General features: G+C 34.5%; 1 protein-coding gene across 2 annotated transcripts in view; it reads left to right on the top strand.

The window, feature by feature from the left end:
- The first annotated feature begins 13,648 nt into the window (after positions 1–13,648).
- LOC107660861 (protein shisa-9-like) overlaps positions 13,649–25,616 on the top strand; it is a 36,160-nt gene continuing 24,192 nt past the window's right edge. Inside the window, exons 1-2 of one of the 2 annotated variants that reach the window (XM_016450300.1) lie at positions 13,649–13,862; positions 14,446–15,039. In XM_016450300.1, the coding sequence (XP_016305786.1) occupies positions 14,483–15,039 (557 nt within the window). In that variant the 5' untranslated portion in view covers positions 13,649–13,862; positions 14,446–14,482. Of the gene's footprint in view, positions 13,863–14,429; positions 15,040–25,616 lie in introns of both variants that reach the window. The other variant, XM_016450299.1, reaches the window with a different exon arrangement.

Genomic DNA, 25,616 nt, shown 5'->3' with positions numbered 1-25,616 from the left:
GATGGGGTGGCTTTGTTCTTGATTGTCAGATGGTTGCATGGACCTTCATGTCATTTTTCAAAACTTTTTTCCAACTGCTTGGATACAATACACAAACCAAAGATTTTTTTTCATTGAACTAAAATCACCGGTTCAAAATGACACAACTTAACATCAAAGTATTACTATTTCAAAATGCAACTCACACGTTACATCTTGTTGAGTGTCTATTCATTTCATTACAATGATCTAACTGTCAATTGATACAACTGCTCAAAATGCTTGCATTACTCTTGAAGCATAGTTTTTATGGGAAATGATGAATAATATTACATGTTTAGATAATGAAAGTGAAGTAACTGAGGACTGAGTATGTTCAGGTATGATCAGTTTCAAGATGCCTGTTGTTGGGGGGGAATCACCAAAAATTCTACATCATTGTTATCAGTATATGTTTTTCCTACAATAAATGTCGTTTTAGAGGGTGATGGAGCTGGAAGCTGATAAAAACCATTATTTTTTGGATGAATCAAGTCAAGTCAAGTCACCTTTATTTATATAGCGCTTTTAACAATACAGATTGTGTCAAAGCAACTGAACAGCATTAATTAGGAAAATAGTGTGTCAATAATGAAAAATGACAATAGTAAACATAAAATTTTTCAGTTAAAGACAGTTCATCATTGAATTCAGTGATGTCAACATCCAGCTCAGTTTAAATAGTATCTTTGCAATCAAGTCAACGGTATCGCTGGAAATGAAGTGTCCCCAACTAAGCAAGCCAGAGGCGACAGCGGCAAGGAACCAAAACTCCATCGGTGATAGAATGGAGAAAAAACCTTGGGAGAAACCAGGCTCAGTCGGGGGGCCAGTTCTCCTCTGACCAGACGAACCAGCAGTACGGAAAAATCAATTTAAGACGTAATAAAACAGACGATGAACACTATTAACAGCAATTATTATATGATGCAATCAAACTTATAGCAAAATGTGGTAGTTCTGTATGTTGTTTCAGGGTTGGCATCATCTGAGGTCCTCTGAGGGGTTGGCATCATCTCTTCTCAGGGCAGGGTTTAACCTGGCCATGACATGGAGGAGAGGTTGAGAGCCCAGCTGTTGAGAGCGGCCCAGAATGTTTGTAATTTTGAGGGGGCCCCATAGCAAAATCAGTGCTATGGGCCCAGAATTCCTAGCAATGACACTGAGTGCAATCATGGTTTCAGGCCCATCCACAGTTTATCACCTTGTATTTACCCCATACTCCCCTTTTCTTACTGTAACCCAATTTTTCTCCATATGGAGGTGGAAGGTTCACAAAAGGCCCTTCACAAACAAGTCGCTCTTCTACAGGCCATAGATGATGCGTGCAATGACATCACAGCAGGAGACCAATGTCAGGCCTGGATTTGCCATGCCAGATTTTTTACAAGATGTTTAGCTAATAAAAACATCCATCATGATGGGGATGAGAACCTGTGGCCAAATCCACAAGACGGTTGATAAAAACATAGAAGTGCAGTGAGGAACACTCCAGTTGACATTTTACTGTAGGCCTACTGTAGTTTTTTCTTGTCTTTTTTTCTTATCTAGTTTTTTCTTATCTGAAGTTTTTGGAAAAACCTGTTGTGAGTTAATTATTTCTTCAACAATTTTCAACTTTTGTTTAATGATTCCAGTGTCTGTACTTTTCTCTCTAGTCTATTACAATGAGGTATGAATGTCTAGAACCATAATGAAAGCTGCACCATGTGTTTTGAACAACTATATTTAATGATTGTACTAACAACTACACAGTGAAACTATGGGTGTCTTGTGTGTGGGTGATCTAAAGTAATGTTCATATGATATTTCATAATAAATGAGTTATTTGAACCAATGCTTCTGCAAATGCAAGGCTTCTTTAAAGATATGAACGCAACATGCAAAGTTTTGAACATTGGACAGCCTGTGTTACAAATAATGACTGTTTGGAGTTTTGTGTCTAGAGTTTTTAAAAATTTCATCAAGGTTCTGGAATTGGTGACAAAATGATTGTTAAAAAAACTGCAGTCGTGTTATTTTAGTATTATTGAGATACTATTTTAATTTTTAATTATATTTTTAATTCGTTTTTATATTTTCATTTAAAAATGTTACTTATTTTGTTACTTTTTTAGATTTTTTAGTAGTTAGTAATGAGAAATGTTGCTTTGGCAAGCTGAAATTATTTTTTATCATTTATTATATTTCAGCTAATATTTATTTTTATTTAAATTAAAGATGTTTTTCAATGGTTTATTTTTACTTTTTGTTTTAGCAAACTATAATAACCCTGTTTAATAGTATATAATGCTTTTAAATGTAATAAATGACCTCCAATATATGCATATTTTATGCTTTACATCTAAATGAAGGCTGTATGATTGAATTATAAATCCATTTATCTACCATAAGCTTTGTTTCCGTAATGTTTTCAATCATTCTACAACACTGTCACCCATAGAAAATGTTTTTCATAGTTACAATTCACTTAAAAAAGTTTACACGTACAATTGCAACAGTCTGTACTTTTAAAGTTGCATTTGAATTGCATCATTGTGCTCACATCTTCTTAGCAGTTCTTATGAAAAAATGCTGACAGGTTAACTAAGGCAGTCTTTAAAAAAGACAAAAAGAGAGCTTTCTTTTTATTTGTACACTTTATCCCCTTATAATCCACAAAATTATTTGCTTAAAATTTTCCAGCTTTTTCATTTTGAATTTAAGGCTTGTAAATCCACCAAATCATATACAGACTCTCATTTCTATGTAATTTATGGTTGGCATTCACATGGAAGTTTCCTTTTGGTAGCTGTCCACTCACACAATCCCTGACATTTATATGATTTCATGGGCCATGCCACTAATTAACCACTACGGCTTTTCAGGGTGTGATCCTCTCATCCAATATTACTGTCACGAGCAGATAAAAAGGTTTTACATCTAATCATGTGCATAATGTACTTCCAGTACCATTAAAATTAGAGGGCAAAGGAGAGCAAGAGAGTGACACCATGCTCATGAGATGAGCAGAGACATTTCAGAACATGCATGTTTTGAATAGTATACAAAAATACATATATAAAACATAAAATGAAGCTGCATAAAACATAATTCTTAAAAATGAAACATTAAATTAAACATTATCTGACTGTTCATGTCCTCGTTTGCAGCTCAGGCTGTGGTTTACATTGAAGAAGTAATCCGCTGCGAAATAAAGTGTTTTTTAATAATTGCATGTAGGATATGTATGATGAGGCTGGAATTGTTTTTAGTGCATTATATAGACATGGTGTTAAATGTTTTGTATACCTTGTGTTTTTGTTATTTGGATGTTTAGGCTGTGTTCTGTTCATGTTTCCTGTTTTTTTTTTGATTAGTTCCCTGATTGTGTCCTGGTGTATTATTAGTCTACCAGCCTATGTGTATGTAAACTCCAGTGTTTCCTAGTTCTTTGTAAGGTCTTGTCAGTGTATGGCTAGTGTTGGTATGCTCAGTTTTGTTTCTTGTATTCCTTGTTTTTCTGGTATAGTTGAGTTTATTTTGTACTTTTATCTTTCTTTAATCAACCTTCTGCATTTACACATGGGTGCATACTTAACACATGGGTGCACAATCACCCACCAAAATGAAAAAAGCTTATTTTTTAAAAATATCTTCTAATATGCTGATATACTGTCCATTTGATGAAAAGTAAAACAAAGGGATTCACAATTAGTCTGGTAGCTTCACAGTCACATTGTCTTTAATGAGAAGGTTTTCAGAGATTTAGGGATGTTTTACTGGAGTGCAAAAATAAAAGTCTTTAGGATTTAAATTAATGATGGCACAAAACACTATAAACCATTGCTTTTTCAGGCACTGGTAAGTTTTGAGATTTTAGGCTATTCATATGCTTCCATAACGTGTCTTTTTTTAAGTTTTGTGTTTTGTTAATGTATAATATGCCCACTTTATATAACTTTATTCCTAAAAATGTGGTCAAAATTATTTTCTGTTGACAGTATTTTCTGATTTATGGAGTGATTAAAAAGATATCCAAAACCCCCTCTGTTTTTTTTTTAACCTAATTTTATCCAATGTTTGAATAGTTGAATGTTCTGTCATTAACAAACTTGGAAAGTATTGTGATATCTATTAGTTACAATTTTGACCCTATACTATAAGGCCTATGGGTCTCATTTAGTTATGTAGAATAGCTGTAGGTTTTCCAAATTATTTCATAGCTCATTAGCTGTTTTACCATTTCATGCACTGTATGTGTAAGACTGTTAATTGCATGTTATCATTTCAATCAAAGACATAAAAAAAGATAATCATTTTATTTATTTCACCCCTTTTATGGGATAATAAGATTCTCCAAATCTGCAAATACAGATTAAATGTATACAGCTACAAGGGTCTGAAATTTCTAAAGAATGAGTTAATCAAGAGCTTTCTACCATTTTCATAATTCATAGCATGTTTTTTCTGAACGAGACGGAGGGGGGAACAGAGCTGTGCTAGGGGGATTGCTCTCGGCTCTCCCTTTCTAAATCAGAATTGTATTTTCCTCTTCATGGTCCCCAACAGCATGACTGGGAATACCACATTGTACTCTATGCATATGAGGTATATCAATCTTAAAGGAATAGTCCACCCCAAAATGAAAATTTGCTGAAAGTTGACTTACCCTCAAGGCCATCCAAGCTGTAGATAAGCTTGAAACAAATTTAGAGAAATGTATCATTACATCACTTGCTCATCAGTGGATCCTCTGCAGTGAATGGGAGCCATCAGAGTGAGAGTTCAAACAGCTAATAAAAACATCACAATCAGATGATTAATTAACAATAAGATGTTAATGGATGGACTGGAGTCGTGTGGATTACTTGTAGATTATGATGTTTATCAGGTGTTTGGACTCTCATTCTGACGGCACCCATTCACTGCAGAGGATTCATTGGTGAACAAGTGTTGCAATGCCAAATTTCTCCAAATCTGTTCCAATAGACAAACAAATCTCATCTACATTTTGGATTACCTGAGGTTGAGTACATTTTCAGCAAATTTAAATTTTTAGGTAAACTATTCCTTTTATTGTGTCTAACTCAGGCTTAAGTGAAGCTGAGATAAACTAAGTTCTGGGATATTTTAAAGGAGTTATTGTCACTTTTGTACTCCTGAGTGAGTTCATGTCTCAGTTTTTTCCCCAAAGATCACTGCAACAAACCTCTAGGTGATGAATCAGGAAGAGAAACTTTTTCACAGGTTCAGAAGAGACAATAGGGATAGACAAGAATATTAAGAAACTAACAGTTTATGCACATTATTATTCTATTTTTGCTCCACTATCAAAAATAGTTCCAAACAAATCCAAAATCATATGTTGCATGTCAACACACGGTGGTGTGTTTAGTTTCTGAATCAGTGTTTTTGAACAAAATGATTCAATGAATGATTCGGATGCTCGCTCATAATAACACTTGTCGTCAGCTTCTAGTGCAACGATATAACCAGCAAAAAGAGTCACTGAAATAAACCCACAACTACTTTGCAGAGCGACAGCCTGTCTGAAAAGCAGAAACACAGACGATATCACAAAAATAGCCTTTCCTAATTTAAATGACCTAATGCATCTGTCAGTTACAAATGTTCTTATTATCATGTGATGCTAGATGATGTTCAATATACTGTATGCTGTGCAAAGAAGACATAGCTGCATTTGTTATCTGAAATTACTGCATGTATGTAATTAGTGTAATTATTTTGGATCAAGATGATGAAAAGTGAGCAGGTTATGCCTCAGACTTCACAAATCCAAAAATGTACTTAATCCTTCCCAAGATATATGTCCTTCAGATATAATATGTGTGTCATAAAGAGACATCGGACATCCACTCTAAAAATGCTAAACATTCAGAGCTAAAGCACTTGTCAGAATTATAAATAAACTGATCTGTTGAAAAATACCTTTTAAGGCTCTCAAACTTGTCTCAGTCTTCCTTACGTGCAGCTTAAGTATAACTGCCTTCAATTCTTTTAAGTGTGGCTTATCAGCACTAGGATCGATGTATATTTTCAAAGATTTAAAATGAATCAAGAGATCTGACCTTACATCTTCATAAATATTTACTTATTTTGTATTTATTAAATATGTAGTAAGCATTAATAATAATAACATTAACAACAACGTATTAATAATAGTTCCAAAGCAATATTTTCAGACTATTATAAGTCATTTTGTAGTATCCTTTTTCATATGCTCGCACAATGAAAAATTATATGTGGAGTGATATTAGATGATCACTACCATACCATTCATTTCATTCAGATTTCAACTCAAATTTAGCATTTTTATTTATCTTTTATCTTTTTATTAGTGCTGTCAAATAATTAATAGCGATTAATCACATCCAAAATAAAAGTTTTTTTTTTTTACATAATATATGTGTGTACTGTGTATATTTATTACTTATATATAAATAGACACACATGCATGTATATATTTAAGAAAAATATGTTATTTTTGTATATTAAAATATTTAAATTACATATATAATATTAATATAAATTAATAAATAAATAAATATAAATTAATATATATATAAATAAAATTATATGAATATAAATATATACATGTAAATATTTTCTAAATATATACATGCATGTGTGTGTATTTATATATACATAATAAATATACACAGTACACACACATATATTATGTAAACAAATCATTTGACAGCACTACTTTTTATTATTATGTTTATTTCATTTATTTATTTTTGTATTTTTTTTTTACAAATAAAATGACCTATTTGTACTGGTTGAGGAAGTAAAAGCCCGTTTGGGGAATTAGAGACGATAAAAAAAAAATTTGAAAAAAAAGAGCGAGAAAAAAAGTTCTAGATCTCACGTCACTGAAATGATGAGCTGAAAAATCGTAAAGCTGAGTTTAGAGAGATGATGAAATAGACAATTCAATCAAATTCCCTACCACCCACTGTCTAATGCGCTTAAGATGTACATATTCCAGACTGGGAGATAAAAATGACTCAATATTTTCCTTTAAAAGTTTGAAAACCTTTAAACCTTAAAACCTTTGTGCTGCTTTAATCTAGTTCTTAAACTGCAGGGAAAAAAGAAGAGTCCCCTAGCATAAAAATCGCACGTGTCTTTAATTTATTCATTCCACTGGATATTTTAAACATTATCTGCTTTCAGGCCAAGGCTAAAATAATCTTGCTGATGCAAGTGCATCAATTGTGAAACTAAACCCGTAGTTTATTATAATCGTCCTGCTTGTGAACCGATACTAAGATTTTAGACCCATCGAAACCTAGGAAAGTTGAGAGGAGCGAGTAAAAAGAGCGAGTAAATCGTATTTTTGAAATTCTGAGATGAGTGGCAGGTTTTCTCAATGGATCCAGGTGCTTCTAAACCAATTTACAATAATAAAGAACTCAGCACAGTGGAGTGACTCGCTATTTGCATCTGTTTTCACTTGGTAAAGGTCAAGTTTGACAGCGAGTCTACAGAGACCTCAAACAGACCTGACTGTTTATGAGACATTAAAATACACACACTTCACCAGAGGTTTACAATCATGAAAGGGCATATGGCTGGTTTGATCACCAAAAAATGTTTGCACAAAAAAATCTTTCTTTCTTTCTTTCTTTCTTTCTTTCTTTCTTTCTTTCTTTCTTTCTTTCTCTCTCTCTCTGTCTCTCTCTCTCTCTCTGGAACAAAGGCACACTACAAAACATCCATCTTACTCAACTGTGTTACTCTATATTCCAACATTTTCATGTTCTCATACTAAACAAAAAAATACTTTTAGGCATTGCAGTAGCACTTTATTTTTAATTAGCTAGAACTTATCACCTGAAGATCGCCAGTTTTGCTGCAAGGCCTGGCAGTCTCATGACCACCTATAGCTACTCTGTGTAGGGTAATCTTTTACTTAGTTATGTTTCTGTTCTCTCTGTTTCTAACGTTCTCTCTTCGTCTCTATTTTCCCTCTTTTTTTTGCCTTTGTAGCATCAGTGCATGCGTATTGAATGGAAGACTAGCAATGGCCCTACTGCTTCACATGCAGCATGTGCAATTGGATATAGAGCATTCAGCAGTGGCAGCACTGATTGATAGTCAATACTACTGTACATTAGCAGTTAGCCCAAGAGCAAGGGGTGTTGTGCTAATTTGGGACTATAGGGAAAAAAGGGAAAATCTCTTTGTCTAATCTATATGACATTGCATAGTCCTGTATTTTGCTCTTGATTTTGACAGGGCCGCCACTACTTGACTTGTCATTGAGACAGCATTCTTGAGAGAGCTCAGCACATTTTGTACTTATGGTAGACTCTCAGAAAAAAAAATATGCACAAATATTACCTTTAGGGGTACAACAGCTTTTAACTGGGGCAGTACCCTCACAGAGACACGTTTGTACTCTTGTTCCTTCATATCCCCTTAATGGGTTCATAGTAATACCAAAAGAGTACATTACTACCTTAAGGGTGCGTTTTACCTCCTCAAGATTTATGCAGTCTTTAGGGCTAAAGAAGGTACAAAGGTGTCCATTTTGGTAATGCCCCAGTGTTTTGATTAATGCCTATATCAATACCAGTTCGATACAGGGTATAGGAATACCAACAAAAAATAATAATTGTATAATTTGCTTGGCACTCAGAATAATAGTTATATTTTCATTTCATTATTTAAAAAAACAATAACAATATGTGTCACGGACACGGGTGTGTGGAGGCAGGCAGGACGACGAGGACGACAAGGATTCCACTAATGACATTTATTGTAGACACAACAAGGCAGGTTCAGGTAGGTGAGACACACACTCGGGGTAACATTAACAATAACCGACACCAATGCTCAGACAGACAGGAACTAATAAGGGGTGAATAATTAGATGCAGACAGGTGAGCACAATGACGGTGATTAACTAATGATTAGACGGGCTAAACCAACACAAAGGGAAGAAACCACAACAAACAGTCCACAGGGGCGTTACAATATGATGATTATTATTTTTATAATTGTAATGATAATGACAATTATTATAATTTAAACATTTGTAAAAACAATTATTGTTGTTGTTATGATTATTATAAATAACAATAAGTTAAAACTATTATTTTACTCTTTATAAGTTACATTGAAGTGTCATTTTCAGATCACTATAGAATGATTGGTATTCATTAAAATTTTGATATAAAAGTTATATAGTTTTGGTTACACTTATTTAAAGGTGTCCTTATTACAGTGTAAGTATGTATTTAGATACTGAGTAAAATTAACCCTATAAAAGTACTTATAGGGTTAGAATTAGGGTTTGGTTAGTTGAATGTAATTATGCATAAGTTATTCGTATTACTACAGTAAGTACATGTAAAGTAACAAGGACACTTATTTAAAAGAATTATTTAAAACATATTTTTTTTATTATTAATAAATATAAATAAAACATTCATTAATTTACTGTCAAATCTCATTTATCTTTTTTAACTTTATTTATGAGTTTTAGGACAAAGCTCTTTTATCTTAAGCAGAAAATAATACAGGAATGTAGGGTTGTAATTGCTTTATTATGCAAAGGGATTCCTTCTGAAATGTCATAATGTCCTTTGGGACTCGTAAGTACAGACAAAAATAAATAAACACCTGAATATAATTACATTGCTAAATTTATAGCAATGTATGTTAAATGTACTATCTATAATAATAACAGTGAATTATGCATAATTACAAGCAACTAACATATGTGCATGAGAAGATGTAGTTAATTAATATGACTCAGCACTTATTTATGTAATTACATTGTAATAACGGCACCTTAAAATTCAATGTTTCCTTACATTTTAATTTTACAACAAACGTAACAACAAAACCTTCAAAATTAAATGCTGTCTTGGTTACAAATCACAACACTACACAGTTGTTGCCCTTTCCATCAATACCAGTACATCCACTACTGCACTGCTTCAATTCCTCATCTATTCTTTTCCTCTGTTAAATAACCTGATCTCATATTCCTTTCATTTTATTCAGTAGAGAGACTGAATAATATATTTTCCATATAACAAAATATATAGAGAGGAGAGTGCTGTATATCTGTTAATACCTCTCCATATCAGGACTGTCAAGGCTATATTCCACGCTTCAGCAAATCCATCCAAGACCTTGCATCTGACAGCATTCATTTCAAGCACAGAAAGAGAAAAACTGCACTGCAGTCTTTCATACTTTCACAAAAAAGGGGAGAGAATGACACGTTGCCAATGACAAAGGAATAAACAACTAAAATACTGGGAAAGCTTAGAAATAAAAAAGGAGACCCTGATGCAAGTTGATCAGAACATTAATCACAGGCTTTATTTGTTGACAAAGAATAATTCATCTCTGATGAAGAGCAATGTAACATGTGACCACAAAACAAGAGCAACTATGAACAATGTACAAGTAAAATGCTGACCTTGTTACAGAGAAAAATGAGATTCAAAGAAAACCTAAAGTGGATGAATAAGGCCATTTTAAATTATGCACACACACACACACACACACACACACACACACAGATACACAGAGTTCAACGTATTCTGATGAGAGGACACATTTGTGACCCTGGAGCACAAAACCAGTCTTAACTCGCTGCATGGGGTATATTTAAGCAATAGCCAAAAAAACATTGTATGGGTCAAAATGTATAGATTTATCTTTTATGCCAAAAAACATTAGGATATTAAGTAAAGTTCATGTTCCATGAAGATATTTTGTAAATTTCCTACCGTAAATATATCAAAACTTCATTTTTGATTAGTAATATGCATCGCTAATAAATAATTCATATTTAATATCATCACCCTCATATTCATTCCTACAAATGAAGCAAGCTCCCAATGCAAGTCAGAGCACACACAACTGACTTTCACACAGGTCATCTTATCTCTTTTCAGCCTTTCGCCTCTCTCATAATCCACCCAAAAATGGAAATTCTGTCATCACTTACCCCCATATCACTCCAAATCGGTATGAATTACTTTCTTCTGTCAAACACAAAATAAAGTGTTCTGAACTCTATACTGGCCACTCTTTTCCATGCAATTACAATGAATAAGGACTAACAATGTGTCTAACAACGTCCATTGACAATTTACTTAATTTAATTTACTCATGTCAGAAGTAGTGTGAACACTTGGAGTACATCACAAATATAAGCATGATCACTAATATTAATGGGTTCTATTGTCTTTTGACGCATTGCTGAAGCTGAAAACCATTTTAAAACCATCCATCAGACTATAGTTTGACTAGGCTGGGAGACTATAAGACCAGCAAACCAGCTTAGGCTGGTCTAAGATGTTTTTACATCAGAAAAGCACCATCAAAGTAACATAAATTGGTCCACATGACTCATGCACTGTATTTCGACTCTCCCAAGTCTTCATACACCCCTTGTGTTCATTTATTAAACACTTTGACTAATCTGATAATGCCATCAGCTATCAGTAAGTGTGTAGTCAGTCTCCTAAGCTTAATTTAAAAAAAATTTGATGTCTGTTTGCTAATTCTACAGAAGTACTCATAAAAATCAGTGCAGATAAAAAAAAAAAAATCCATGTGGACCTGGATATGACAGAGGAGCCTGAGTGATGAGGCAAAAAGACAGTCACAGAGAACATTTGTAATCATCAAGAAGAAAGTAGGACAACATGTTTAATAGAAATTTTACAGTTTATAAGTATTTTGACTTTAAAGTCATCAAGATGCTTTGCGTTCTCAAAAAGGATAGACAAAAAAAGGCAGAGTAGGAGATATAGATTGAAAAAAGAAAAGAGAGTGAGAATTAGTTTGAGACGACCAAAGAGATCCGTGAGATGCCTTATTCATCCTGTCCTCCTTCCTCTCTTCAGAACTCCAGGTTATGTTTGTCACATCTTAACCCTGTGTAGAGAGCTGATCAAAGACACAAGTCCCCTCAGAGCCCATCACAACCGCACTGTACGTGAAGAAAAACTGCAATAACCTTGTAAAAATTCAAATAGTTGGTTTAATCATTGATATTTTGACATTGGACAGTCTGGACATTTTCTGTTTTTGTGAAAAAAATCTGTTTAGTTCATACAACGCTGCAGAAGAATGGTTATAAGACATGGTGAATACTGATGTGCTGATGGACAGGGGTTGGGGGACAACACTTCAAGAGGACTTTGGCATCAAAACATGTCAAATGTAAATTCATGTTCCAGGTCTATTTGATGTTCACACATTTTTCATGTTGAAGGCGTGTGGAACAGTATACATTACAAGCAACCAAAACTAGATGTTTATATTACAATTTATGTTAAATTATCAATTTTGATTAAAACCAAGTTACATAAAAATCCAAAAACCAATAACTAAATTAATACAACAACAACAAAAGACAACTGATTTTATTTGCATATTTCATGTACTGTACATGCTCGAACGTTTGAAGTTGGTAAGATTGAACTTTTCTAAAAAAGAAGTCTTATGCTCACCAAGGCTGCATTTATTTAAATATAAATATAGTAAAAACTGCAATATTGTTAAATATTTTTTACAATTTCAAAATGTAAGATTTTCCTGTGACTGCAAAGCTGAATTATCTAAATTTTTGTCTTTCATTTTAATATGCTGTTTTGGTGCTTATGAAACACTTCTTAATATTATACATTTTGAAAACAGTTGTGCTATTTAATATTTTTGTGGAAACCATAATACATTTGTTATTATGAAAATAATAAAAGTACATCTTTACTGTCACTTTTGAACAAATTAAAAAAAATAATCTGCAAAATTTTGCAGAAAAAAGTATTTATTTCTTTAAAAAAAAAATGACTGACCCCAAACAGTTGTGCTATTTAATATTTTTGTGGAAACCATAATACATTTTTTATTATGAAAATAATAAAAGTACGTCTTTACTGTCACTTTTGAACAAATAAAAAAAAATAATCTGCAAAATTTTGCAGAAAAAAAGTATTTATTTCTTAAAAAAAAAAATGACTGACCCCAAACTTTTGAATGGTACTATCTTGATGAAAAGCTTTTAGGCTCGAAACGTCACCTGTGGTGAGAACATACATTTTTCTTTTACTTTTGGAGCTGTGGTGTGCCAACTTTGCTCTTCCTGTATCTTGTATAGTCACATTTTCCTCTCTAAACATGTAGAATTAAAAACATGAATCAAATTTTAATTAACAAAGAGTTAGTCATGAAAAAGACCTTACCAAAATCTATTTTCTGCTAACGAACATTATTAACGGTGAGATCAGATGTTACAGCTGCACAACCAACTCACAGCATGAACCTTAAGTCATGATAGAGATGGCTGGCCAATGAAAATATTCATTTACTTTTCGCATGTTCTATTTCACTCTCAATTAGATATATGGAAATAAAAGAATTTGACATTTTTCATTATCTATAACAATCTGTGATCTAAGCTCTTCAGTAACATAGTGTCTCCTCCCCTTTCACACTATAACCAGCGGCTGCCCCCCACCTCAATCCCTCTCTCTTCTCTCTCTCTCTCTCTGATATGCTGAGAACAGAAGGGAGGAGTTTTAATTTGAATCCTGAACTGTTGCCCTTCACAAGGCTCAGAGACAGCAGTCTGAGTGGATCACTGTGGATTAAAACACCTGTCTGTGGGTTCACTCGCTCCTCAGGAAAGGATTTTTAATGGCAAATTACTGTGACTGGTTGTTTACAGACGTTTTACCACTGGTGAGCATGGAGAACAAGTGTTGAACAGTGAATGGAAACAAAATGAGATGCATATCTGGAAAGGACCAGAGCAAGACAGCAAATGTCCAAATAGTTATTTTCTCTCTCAAAGGACAAAGGTAATGTTGTTGTAACTGGGAAAAAAAAACATTTTAAACTGTTTTTTACTAAACCATTTTCAGTGTTTTTTTTCTTTCTCAAAATTCTTAAAGTACTTAAACAGTATTATATTTTGTTAAAATGCATTTTTTATTAATTGAAAAAAGTTAAATGAAAGCATTTATTAATTTAAAAAATAAAACATGGATATTTAATATTCATTATAAAAATAAGTAACACATTTTTAATAGATTTCTTTTTAAAATAGAATATTTTTAAATCCATGAATTAATCTTTTAAACATTTTTTTTGACCATAGCTGTAATTAAACAGTATTATATTTTGTTAAAATGCATTTTTTATTAATTGAAAAAAGTTAAATGAAAGCATTTATTAATTTAAAAAATAAAACATGGATATTTAATATTCGTTATAAAAATAAGTAACACATTTTGAATAGATTTCTTTTTAAAATAGAATATTTTTAAATCCATGAATGAATCTTTTAAACATTTTTTGACCATAGCTGTAATTGTGTGAAAGTAATTCAGCACTTTCTAGAATTCTTCTTTTAATATTTATGCTAGGTATCTTCTCTCAAAGTGAAGTAAATCATTGGGTGCAGTGTGTCGGGTGAAGCATGGCTGGAAATAGTTTTTTACTACATCTTCTGCTCACTGCCATCGTGGGACGGGCTGCTAAAGCACAGGATGAGACTTCTACTGATATGGACATCCAAACAGCCAATCAGACTCTAGATCCTCTGTTGATTTCTGTGAGATCAGAAGGGCCTCCAACTTTGACCACACCTGCAGAGGTGGAGGACACTGTGCCGTCCACTGGCACCCGCTGTCGGGGTTACTATGATGTCATGGGCCAGTGGGACCCTCCCTTTAACTGTAATGCAGGTATCTTCTTGTACTGTTGCGGCACCTGTTTCTATCGGTTCTGCTGTCAGTTCCGTCAGCAGCGACTGGATCAGACCTCCTGCTCCAACTATGATACTCCAATTTGGGCCAACACTGGAAAACCAGTGGCCACCAACACTGAGGTGCAGCCAGACCATGAGCGGGATCGGACTCACATGATTGTGTACATAATCTGCGGTGTGGTGGCCATCATGGTCCTGGTGGGAATCTTCACCAAACTGGGGCTGGAGAAGAGCCGTGGAGGTCAGAATGACCTCAGTAACTCCAGGTGAGTAGAAATGAGCTCCGTTACAAAATCTAGTGAGCTGCCACAATGGAATAGTGTTGGGGGTAATGGATTACAAGTAACAAGAGTTCCGTAATCAGATTTTTTTTCAAGTAACTAGTAAAATAATGCAATCCTTTTTCATTTACAATAAAATATCTCAGTTACTTTTTCAAATACCAGTTACTTTGTTTTCCCATTTATTGACTGACAGATCTCTTGTCCTCATGTTGAGAGAAATCGGGAGTAAGCACAGAGGCTTTGTGTGCAATGTATAAACATGATGGTTATTGTAATTCTAGACTAAATGTGAACATGCATTTACTCATCTCACTTGCACAAAAACAGATTCCATATTTTTCAAAATAAATAAAAACAGTAAAATGCAAACTCATAATATGACGCAAACCTGCAATAATAAATGTCACATAACACAAATATCCTTTATGCATTTAATCCTATTTTATTAACCGATGATTTTGCTGCTCACCTTCAATGATTCGATTCAACCATACTAATATGCAAAAATGACTTTAGATAAATGTTTCTTTCTTTCTTTTTTTTATTGCTGAAGAGTGTTAAACTGTCTTCTCCTGTGTCTTATTCTTCATGCAATCCAGAATGGCAGGTTTGTTTGAGCTGCGCCCTCTACTGTAACGTGAATTTGCCAAAAATAGAGCTTTTTTATATTAGCACAGAGGCTTTGTGTGCAATGTATAAACATGATGGTTATTGTAATTCTAGACTAAATGTGAACATGCATTTACTCATCTCACTTGCACAAAAACAGATTCCATATTTTTCAAAATAAATAAAAACAGTAAAATGCAAACTCATAATATGACGCAAACCTGCAATAATAAATGTCACATAACACAAATATCCTTTATGCATTTAATCCTATTTTATTAACCGATGATTTTGCTGCTCACCTTCAATGATTCGATTCAACCATACTAATATGCAAAAATGACTTTAGATAAATGTTTCTTTCTTTCTTTTTTTTTATTGCTGAAGAGTGTTAAACTGTCTTCTCCTGTGTCTTATTCTTCATGCAATCCAGAGTGCCAGGTTTGTTTGAGCTGCGCCCTCTACTGTAACATGAATTTGCCAAAAATAGAGCTTTTTTATATTAAAAACAAACAAGCAAGTCCAGTCCAGATGAGAAATAGTAAAGCAAAAGTAATGCAACACATTACTTTCCATTAAAAGTAACTATAACACAATTAATTACTTTTTTAGGGTGTAACTCAATATTGTAATGCATTACTTTTAAAAGTAACTGTGATGAGAGGGGCGGGGCCGAGAGCCGTGGGAACAGAAGCCGTGGGAACGGAGCGAGGCCGGTGGAGTAATTGATAATGAGCGACACCTGCACCACTCACTGGTCTCGAGTCCCACGGAGGAGCTCCGGAAGGATAAAAGGAAGAGTCACGACAGTGAAAGACGAGAGAGGACCAGGCCTGGATTTTATTTTGTGTTTTGGTTTTGTTTGTGCTATTTTGTTTTTGTTTATTTTATTAAAGTTTTGTTTAAATGTTCGCCGGTTCCCGCCTCCTTCTTCCCGTGACTACGAATGTTGCTAAAGTAACTTTCCCCCACACTGAACATAATTGATATGTCACATGGCTTGACCACCATCTTGGACATTTTCACAATACATTCTGGGACTCCCTTGTGAAAAGGAATTACACTTTAGCATACTTAAAGAAAACAAGTACTTATTGCAGAAATATTCAGTAGCCCCTAACTGCAGAACACAAGATCCAGGGGGCGTGGTTGGACTCACATCTAGGCGGTGGAGATGGGTAGGTTTAGGGGTGGAGATGGGTGGGTTTAGGGATCAGGGGGTGGAGACGGGTAGGTTTAGGTATATGTAAGGTGGGAGGAGTTGGATCTGGATCCAACCACGCCCCCTGGATCTTGTGTTCTGCAGTGAGGACCATCTCGAAATATTGCATGCAAAATTAGCTTCATAAAAGTACGGTTGAACCACTGATGTCACATGGACTGTTTTATTGATGCACTTCTGGGCATTGAACGTGGTAGTTCTATTGCTGTCTATGGAGGGTCAAAAAGCTCTTGGATTTCATCAAAAATATCTTCATTTGTGTTCCGAAGATGAACGAAGGTCTTACGGGTTTGGAATGACATGAGGGCGAGTAATTAATGACAGAATTTTCATTTTTGAATGAACTATCACTTTAAATTTTAGGTTAAAGAAAGTGTATTAAAGGAACATAAGTATGCTGCCTACCCTTTTTTCAGAAAAGCCTTCGCACCAGAAGCAGACCTATGTCTCAAAATGCTGTCTAGATAGACAGCTCACTAGGTTTTGGAACAGAGCTGAAGATTTACAGAAGATTCAATGCCTTTTTTATGTTAAAAGTGCTAATAGAGTGTGTTGGCTATTTTGGTCAAGGATATTTTTTAGCCAGCCTTAACATCGGTATCATATACAGTAGTAAACCAAAGACCAAGTAACAGCATCCAGCCAAGACTAAAGCCATTCATATGCATGCTGCTCTTCTGAATTTAGCAATCATCTGAACTAGACATTTTTTAGAGTGTTGTCCTAAGGTTATTTTAATATTCATGGCATCAATGCATTAAAAAGCTAACCCCATCCAACCTGAATATTCCTTTCTTATGTCTCAGTTGCCAGTTCTCCTTCTCTGTTCCTTTCTCTCCAAACGTCAAATCAAACCTTTGGTCTCATCGTTCTAAATATTCAAAATCCCTTTATGAATACCTGTCATGAGCAATATAACAAAAATACAGAGAATTTATAATTCTCCCAGCATTTTGCCGTAACCCCATTTAGACAAGAAATGACCCAATAATGCAGCCCTATCGAGATGAACACATTTGGAGGACAAAATTACTCATCCGAAGATTAGCACTTTTCCGAGGTTAACACCTCTCCAAAAGCATTTCCCACATGCTGAACACTGCACACCAGATTAACTCTTCTTACAAGATTAAGAGTTCTGCTAAGATTAACACTCTGCTTTAAGAATAAACCAACTTCTCTACAGATTAACTCTTTTTGAGGCTACTGCTAGATTTCGCCGCTCTAGAGAACTAATTTATTCATTTCTATTCAGAACATTACGGGTTTGGAATGACATGAGGGCGAGTAATTAATGACAGAATTTTCATTTTTGAATGAACTATCACTTTAAATTTTAGGTTAAAGAAAGTGTATTCAAGGAACATAAGTATGCTGCCTACCTTTTTTTCGGAAAAGCCTTCGCACCAGAAGCAGACCTATGTCTCAAAATGCTGTCTAGATAGACAGCTCACTAGGTTTTGGAACAGAGCTGAAGATTTACAGAAGATTCAATGCCTTTTTTATGTTAAAAGTGCTAATAGAGTGTGTTGGCTATTTTGGTCAAGGATATTTTTTAGCCAGCCTTAACATCGGTATCATATACAGTAGTAAACCAAAGACCAAGTAACAGCATCCAGCCAAGACTAAAGCCATTCATATGCATGCTGCTCTTCTGAATTTAGCAATCATCTGAACTAGACATTTTTTAGAGTGTTGTCCTAAGGTTATTTTAATATTCATGGCATCAATGCATTAAAAAGCTAACCCCATCCAACCTGAATATTCCTTTCTTATGTCTCAGTTGCCAGTTCTCCTTCTCTGTTCCTTTCTCTCCAAACGTCAAATCAAACCTTTGGTCTCATCGTTCTAAATATTCAAAATCCCTTTATGAATACCTGTCATGAGCAATATAACAAAAATACAGAGAATTTATAATTCTCCCAGCATTTTGCCGTAACCCCATTTAGACAAGAAATGACCCAATAATGCAGCCCTATCGAGATGAACACATTTGGAGGACAAAATTACTCATCCGAAGATTAGCACTTTTCCGAGGTTAACACCTCTCCAAAAGCATTTCCCACATGCTGAACACTGCACACCAGATTAACTCTTCTTACAAGATTAAGAGTTCTGCTAAGATTAACACTCTGCTTTAAGAATAAACCAACTTCTCTACAGATTAACTCTTTTTGAGGCTACTGCTAGATTTCGCCGCTCTAGAGAACTAATTTATTCATTTCTATTCAGAACATTTTGCCTACATGTCAAATGGATGTTGAATTGGGCTCCTAAATAATTTACCACTTCCATTTCCAGTCATGTCTTAATATTTACCAATGTATCATATTCCTCAAAACTCTCCAACCACAGTCAAACAGAGAAGAGAAAAGCAGGTTTTATCTGTCAGGCTTAACTCCATCTATACTTTGTAGTCAAAGTTTTGTCATGTAGGCACAGGAATGGCCTACATGCATTTAAATGTGTGTCATTGCTGAACAATAAAGGACATAAAACAGGGGCGGGATAATATAGACAACACACAGAATGTGAGTCATGATTATGTGAGGCATAATTCACGGTGGATTCCAGCAGTGATACTGCAATCTATGATTCAGATCACATCTTAAACAGCATGCTGAGGCCAAAGGCAAGATTCTATGCCATACAATATCCTATCTACAGTTAAAGAAAATAATAATGCTGGGCAGGGTATACTCATACTCAGCCATATGGGTGTCCTGAGGGGCAGAAATCTTTGAGATATCACATTTATATAATGTGAGACCTTCTGGATCTGGCACAGATTTTTTTTTAGCCAACTGGATTTTGAATGCGACTTACCCCCGAAAATTGTTATACTGATAATTAGGTTGAACGATTACTGTAGATAAAAGTGTGTCAAATACTGTGGAAGAAACAACACATATTCACATTCCAATCAAGTCACACCTGCTTAAAACTGACAATTCTGCCATTGTTTATTTACTCTGCTTACAATTCATATGAGTAGTTATCAAAAAGGTTTAGCCCAAATGTCTTTTCCCATTGATCACTGGCTGTCACGTACAGTTGCATTTTTAATTGAATCTGGGTTTACTTGCATGACCTTCGGAAGTTTCCAGAGGCTGTGGAAATTTGAGGGAAAAAAGCTCAAAATGTATAAGAAATAAAACTAGATTTACATATTGCCACTGTCATCTTTATTGTTTGGCATTGTTTTCTTTTAAGGAATGATATTATGAAAAGTGCTAAACAAAATGAATCTGAATTTTATTTAAAATAATTTAATAAAAATTAATTTAACAAGTATATATTGTAACATTATAGGCAGAAAAAATATACATGGTATGAAATGCAAATATTTTTCTGATAATTAATTAATAAATAGTTTTTGGCTGTAGCACAATGACAAATAAAAGTTAATAATTCAATTTCCAATTTTGGAAACAACTTTGTCACTATAACATCAATCTGTTATTTCCATAACTGTCTTTTATACATGGGTCTGTATTCATAAAAGTAAACAGTTGTCTAAATAATATCTCATGTTTGAGTGTCCTTGGCATTAAACAGTTTGAAAACCCCTGGTCTTTGAGGCCACTGTACTGAGTACTGCAGAACAGAAAAAGATCACATCTAGGCGGTGGAGATGGGTAGGTTTAGGGGTGGAGATGGGTGGGTTTAGGGATCAGGGGGTGGAGACGGGTAGGTTTAGGTATATGTAAGGTGGGAGGAGTTGGATCTGGATCCAACCACGCCCCCTGGATCTTGTGTTCTGCAGTGAGGACCATCTCGAAATATTGCATGCAAAATTAGCTTCATAAAAGTACGGTTGAACCACTGATGTCACATGGACTGTTTTATTGATGCACTTCTGGGCATTGAACGTGGTAGTTCTATTGCTGTCTATGGAGGGTCAAAAAGCTCTTGGATTTCATCAAAAATATCTTCATTTGTGTTCCGAAGATGAACGAAGGTCTTACGGGTTTGGAATGACATGAGGGCGAGTAATTAATGACAGAATTTTCATTTTTGAATGAACTATCACTTTAAATTTTAGGTTAAAGAAAGTGTATTCAAGGAACATAAGTATGCTGCCTACCTTTTTTTCGGAAAAGCCTTCGCACCAGAAGCAGACCTATGTCTCAAAATGCTGTCTAGATAGACAGCTCACTAGGTTTTGGAACAGAGCTGAAGATTTACAGAAGATTCAATGCCTTTTTTATGTTAAAAGTGCTAATAGAGTGTGTTGGCTATTTTGGTCAAGGATATTTTTTAGCCAGCCTTAACATCGGTATCATATACAGTAGTAAACCAAAGACCAAGTAACAGCATCCAGCCAAGACTAAAGCCATTCATATGCATGCTGCTCTTCTGAATTTAGCAATCATCTGAACTAGACATTTTTTAGAGTGTTGTCCTAAGGTTATTTTAATATTCATGGCATCAATGCATTAAAAAGCTAACCCCATCCAACCTGAATATTCCTTTCTTATGTCTCAGTTGCCAGTTCTCCTTCTCTGTTCCTTTCTCTCCAAACGTCAAATCAAACCTTTGGTCTCATCGTTCTAAATATTCAAAATCCCTTTATGAATACCTGTCATGAGCAATATAACAAAAATACAGAGAATTTATAATTCTCCCAGCATTTTGCCGTAACCCCATTTAGACAAGAAATGACCCAATAATGCAGCCCTATCGAGATGAACACATTTGGAGGACAAAATTACTCATCCGAAGATTAGCACTTTTCCGAGGTTAACACCTCTCCAAAAGCATTTCCCACATGCTGAACACTGCACACCAGATTAACTCTTCTTACAAGATTAAGAGTTCTGCTAAGATTAACACTCTGCTTTAAGAATAAACCAACTTCTCTACAGATTAACTCTTTTTGAGGCTACTGCTAGATTTCGCCGCTCTAGAGAACTAATTTATTCATTTCTATTCAGAACATTTTGCCTACATGTCAAATGGATGTTGAATTGGGCTCCTAAATAATTTACCACTTCCATTTCCAGTCATGTCTTAATATTTACCAATGTATCATATTCCTCAAAACTCTCCAACCACAGTCAAACAGAGAAGAGAAAAGCAGGTTTGATCTGTCAGGCTTAACTCCATCTATACTTTGTAGTCAAAGTTTTGTCATGTAGGCACAGGAATGGCCTACATGCATTTAAATGTGTGTCATTGCTGAACAATAAAGGACATAAAACAGGGGCGGGATAATATAGACAACACACAGAATGTGAGTCATGATTATGTGAGGCATAATTCACGGTGGATTCCAGCAGTGATACTGCAATCTATGATTCAGATCACATCTTAAACAGCATGCTGAGGCCAAAGGCAAGATTCTATGCCATACAATATCCTATCTACAGTTAAAGAAAATAATAATGCTGGGCAGGGTATACTCATACTCAACCATATGGGTGTCCTGAGGGGCAGAAATCTTTGAGATATCACATTTATATAATGTGAGACCTTCTGGATCTGGCACAGATTTTTTTTTAGCCAACTGGATTTTGAATGCGACTTACCCCCGAAAATTGTTATACTGATAATTAGGTTGAACGATTACTGTAGATAAAAGTGTGTCAAATACTGTGGAAGAAACAACACATATTCACATTCCAATCAAGTCACACCTGCTTAAAACTGACAATTCTGCCATTGTTTATTTACTCTGCTTACAATTCATAGGAGTAGTTATCAAAAAGGTTTAGCCCAAATGTCTTTTCCCATTGATCACTGGCTGTCACGTACAGTTGCATTTTTAATTGAATCTGGGTTTACTTGCATGACCTTCGGAAGTTTCCAGAGGCTGTGGAAATTTGAGGGAAAAAAGCTCAAAATGTATAAGAAATAAAACTAGATTTACATATTGCCACTGTCATCTTTATTGTTTGGCATTGTTTTCTTTTAAGGAATGATATTATGAAAAGTGCTAAACAAAATGAATCTGAATTTTATTTAAAATAATTTAATAAAAATTAATTTAACAAGTATATATTGTAACATTATAGGCAGAAAAAATATACATGGTATGAAATGCAAATATTTTTCTGATAATTAATTAATAAATAGTTTTTGGCTGTAGCACAATGACAAATAAAAGTTAATAATTCAATTTCCAATTTTGGAAACAACTTTGTCACTATAACATCAATCTGTTATTTCCATAACTGTCTTTTATACATGGGTCTGTATTCATAAAAGTAAACAGTTGTCTAAATAATATCTCATGTTTGAGTGTCCTTGGCATTAAACAGTTTGAAAACCCCTGGTCTTTGAGGCCACTGTACTGAGTACTGCAGAACAGAAAAAGATGAAAAACATTCAAGGCTATAAAAGAAAGGAAATTCACTGACAGGACTCTGGATATATATGAAACTCTTTATATTTCTAAAGGCATTAATTGGATGTGAGTCTCTGTAAAAGCCTCCAGATACACATAAATTAATGTTTACTTTTTGAAAGAAAGACAGACTAAGGAAGGCCCATAATATTAAGCTTACTAGTTCTCCTAAAGCCACCCCAATCCTTCATACTCCTGAGCTTGTTTGTCAGATTTTAACCTGTGTCTTTCCTGTGGCTCCAAACTGTCTGAACTCATTTGACATGAATGAGATGTGGCTGCTCATGGTTGTGCACTGTGTGTTTGTGTGTTAATGTGTATGTACAAGTGTGTCTCTCAGATTCTGGAGACATCTCTCCCGCATGGTTGAGTCTTAGTTGGGTGTGCACTGACATTTGTGTCCTGTCGGCCCCCCGCCTCTCTCTCATCTCCATCGTGACTTCAAGGCCCTCCTGTTCCTCTAAGGTTAACGTGAGGGTCTGTGCTCTCTGACAAAACTACTCATTACCTCTCTCTTTGGGCTTTTCCCGTGTATTTGCCCTCTGGCTGAGAAGGATTTGTGCAGGCTGCTGTACTTGATGATCTAATACAAAACTTTCTGACTCTTACAATATATGCAGAAATAACAGACTATATTCTTTGTAAGAGTTGTGAAATCACAAGGAGGGGTCACCTAGTGTTAGTTGTTTAGAGTAAGAGGACAGGACAAATTACACAGTCCTACTCTATTATACTTGAGAAGCAAAGAAAAAGAGAGGATGAGAAAAGGACAACCAGCAGAACAGGACCAAATACCGGAAAAAGATGCTACGCAACAAATATAAAATGCTTAGAAAAATTGCATAGTGAGTTTTTATTTACATTTATTTTATTGTATATAATATTATTTTATTTAATACTACTAATTGTATAATTCTAATATTACATAAATATGTATGCATGTATACACACTTTTTATTTTGCAAGAATGCATTGAATTCAGTGTTAGTGTAGTATTATTTTTATACTATTATAGCATTTATAAATAATTTTAGCATTTATAAATAATTTTAGTTATGAACTTTAATTTTAGTTTAAAGGGGTCATATGATGCGATTTCAAATTTTCCTTGGCATCACAGTATGGTGAGGGGCTTAACATTTCCGTCTCACGCTTGAGGTATTCGGCCAATCACAACGCTCTAGATAGCTGGCCAATCAGAGCACACCTCGCTTTTCAGACCGATGAGTTTTGTAAAAATCGACGCATTTCAGAAAGGCGGGGCATAGAGGAGAAACAATAATGTACAGTATGTGGAAAATAATGTGTTTTTTTTAACCTTAAACCACATAAACACATTTCATTACACCAAATACACAAAATAATGTTCTTTTTAGCAACATCATATGACCCCTTTAAGTTTATGTGCTAATTTCTATTTAGACATAATTTATTTGCATTTGTGACCATGGACCACAAAACCAGTCATAAGGATACATTTTTCGAAATTGAGATTTATCCATCATCTAAAAGCTGAATAAATAAGCTTTCCATTGATGTATAGTTTGTAAGGATAGGACGATATTTGTCCGAGATACACCTATTTGAAAATCTGGAATCTGAGAGTGCAAAAAAATCTAAATATTGAGAAAATTGCTTTTAAAGTTGTCCAAATGAAGTTCTTAGCAATGCATATTACTAATAAAAAATGAAGTTTTAATATATTTACAGTAGGAAATTTATAAAATATCTTCATGGAACATGACCTTTACTTAATATCCTAATGATTTTTGGCATAAAACAAAAATCAATAATTTTGACCCATACAATGTATTGTTGGCTATTGCTACAAATATACCCAAGCGACTTAAGACTGGTTTTGTGCTCCAGGGTCACATATTAGTTTTAGTCATTTTATTAACTTATTTTGTGTTTGTTACCAAGAGTACATTTCTAATTTTTCATTACATTCTTTTATTGTTTAATTAAATAAATTTTAATTTTCAATTAAAATTAAATAAAATTAGATTTCTTTTAATTAATAACAACACTAATGATTAACACACACACACACACACACACACACACACACACACACACACATACTGGTTTAAATTTTTTGGGGGGGATGCAATGGTTTTTCTACTGTACTAACTGTATTTTCTATCGCTTTACCCTAACCCTACACCAAAACCTACCCCTCACACAAAACATTCTGCTATTTTAGATTTTCAGAACACTTCATTCTGTAGGATTTATAAGCCTGTTTCCTAATGGGGACCGAACAAATGTCCCCACAAGGTCAAAATTTACTGGTATTACTTGTGGGGACATTTGGTCCTCACAGGGAATGCAGGCACACACACACATACACACACACACACACAAACCCACACACCA

Source organism: Sinocyclocheilus anshuiensis, unplaced genomic scaffold (genome assembly GCF_001515605.1).
Source record: "Sinocyclocheilus anshuiensis isolate Anshui unplaced genomic scaffold, SAMN03320099.WGS_v1.1 scaffold2562, whole genome shotgun sequence".
Taxonomy (NCBI): Eukaryota; Metazoa; Chordata; class Actinopteri; order Cypriniformes; family Cyprinidae; genus Sinocyclocheilus; species Sinocyclocheilus anshuiensis.
This window is presented reverse-complemented; position numbering and strand designations above follow the sequence as displayed.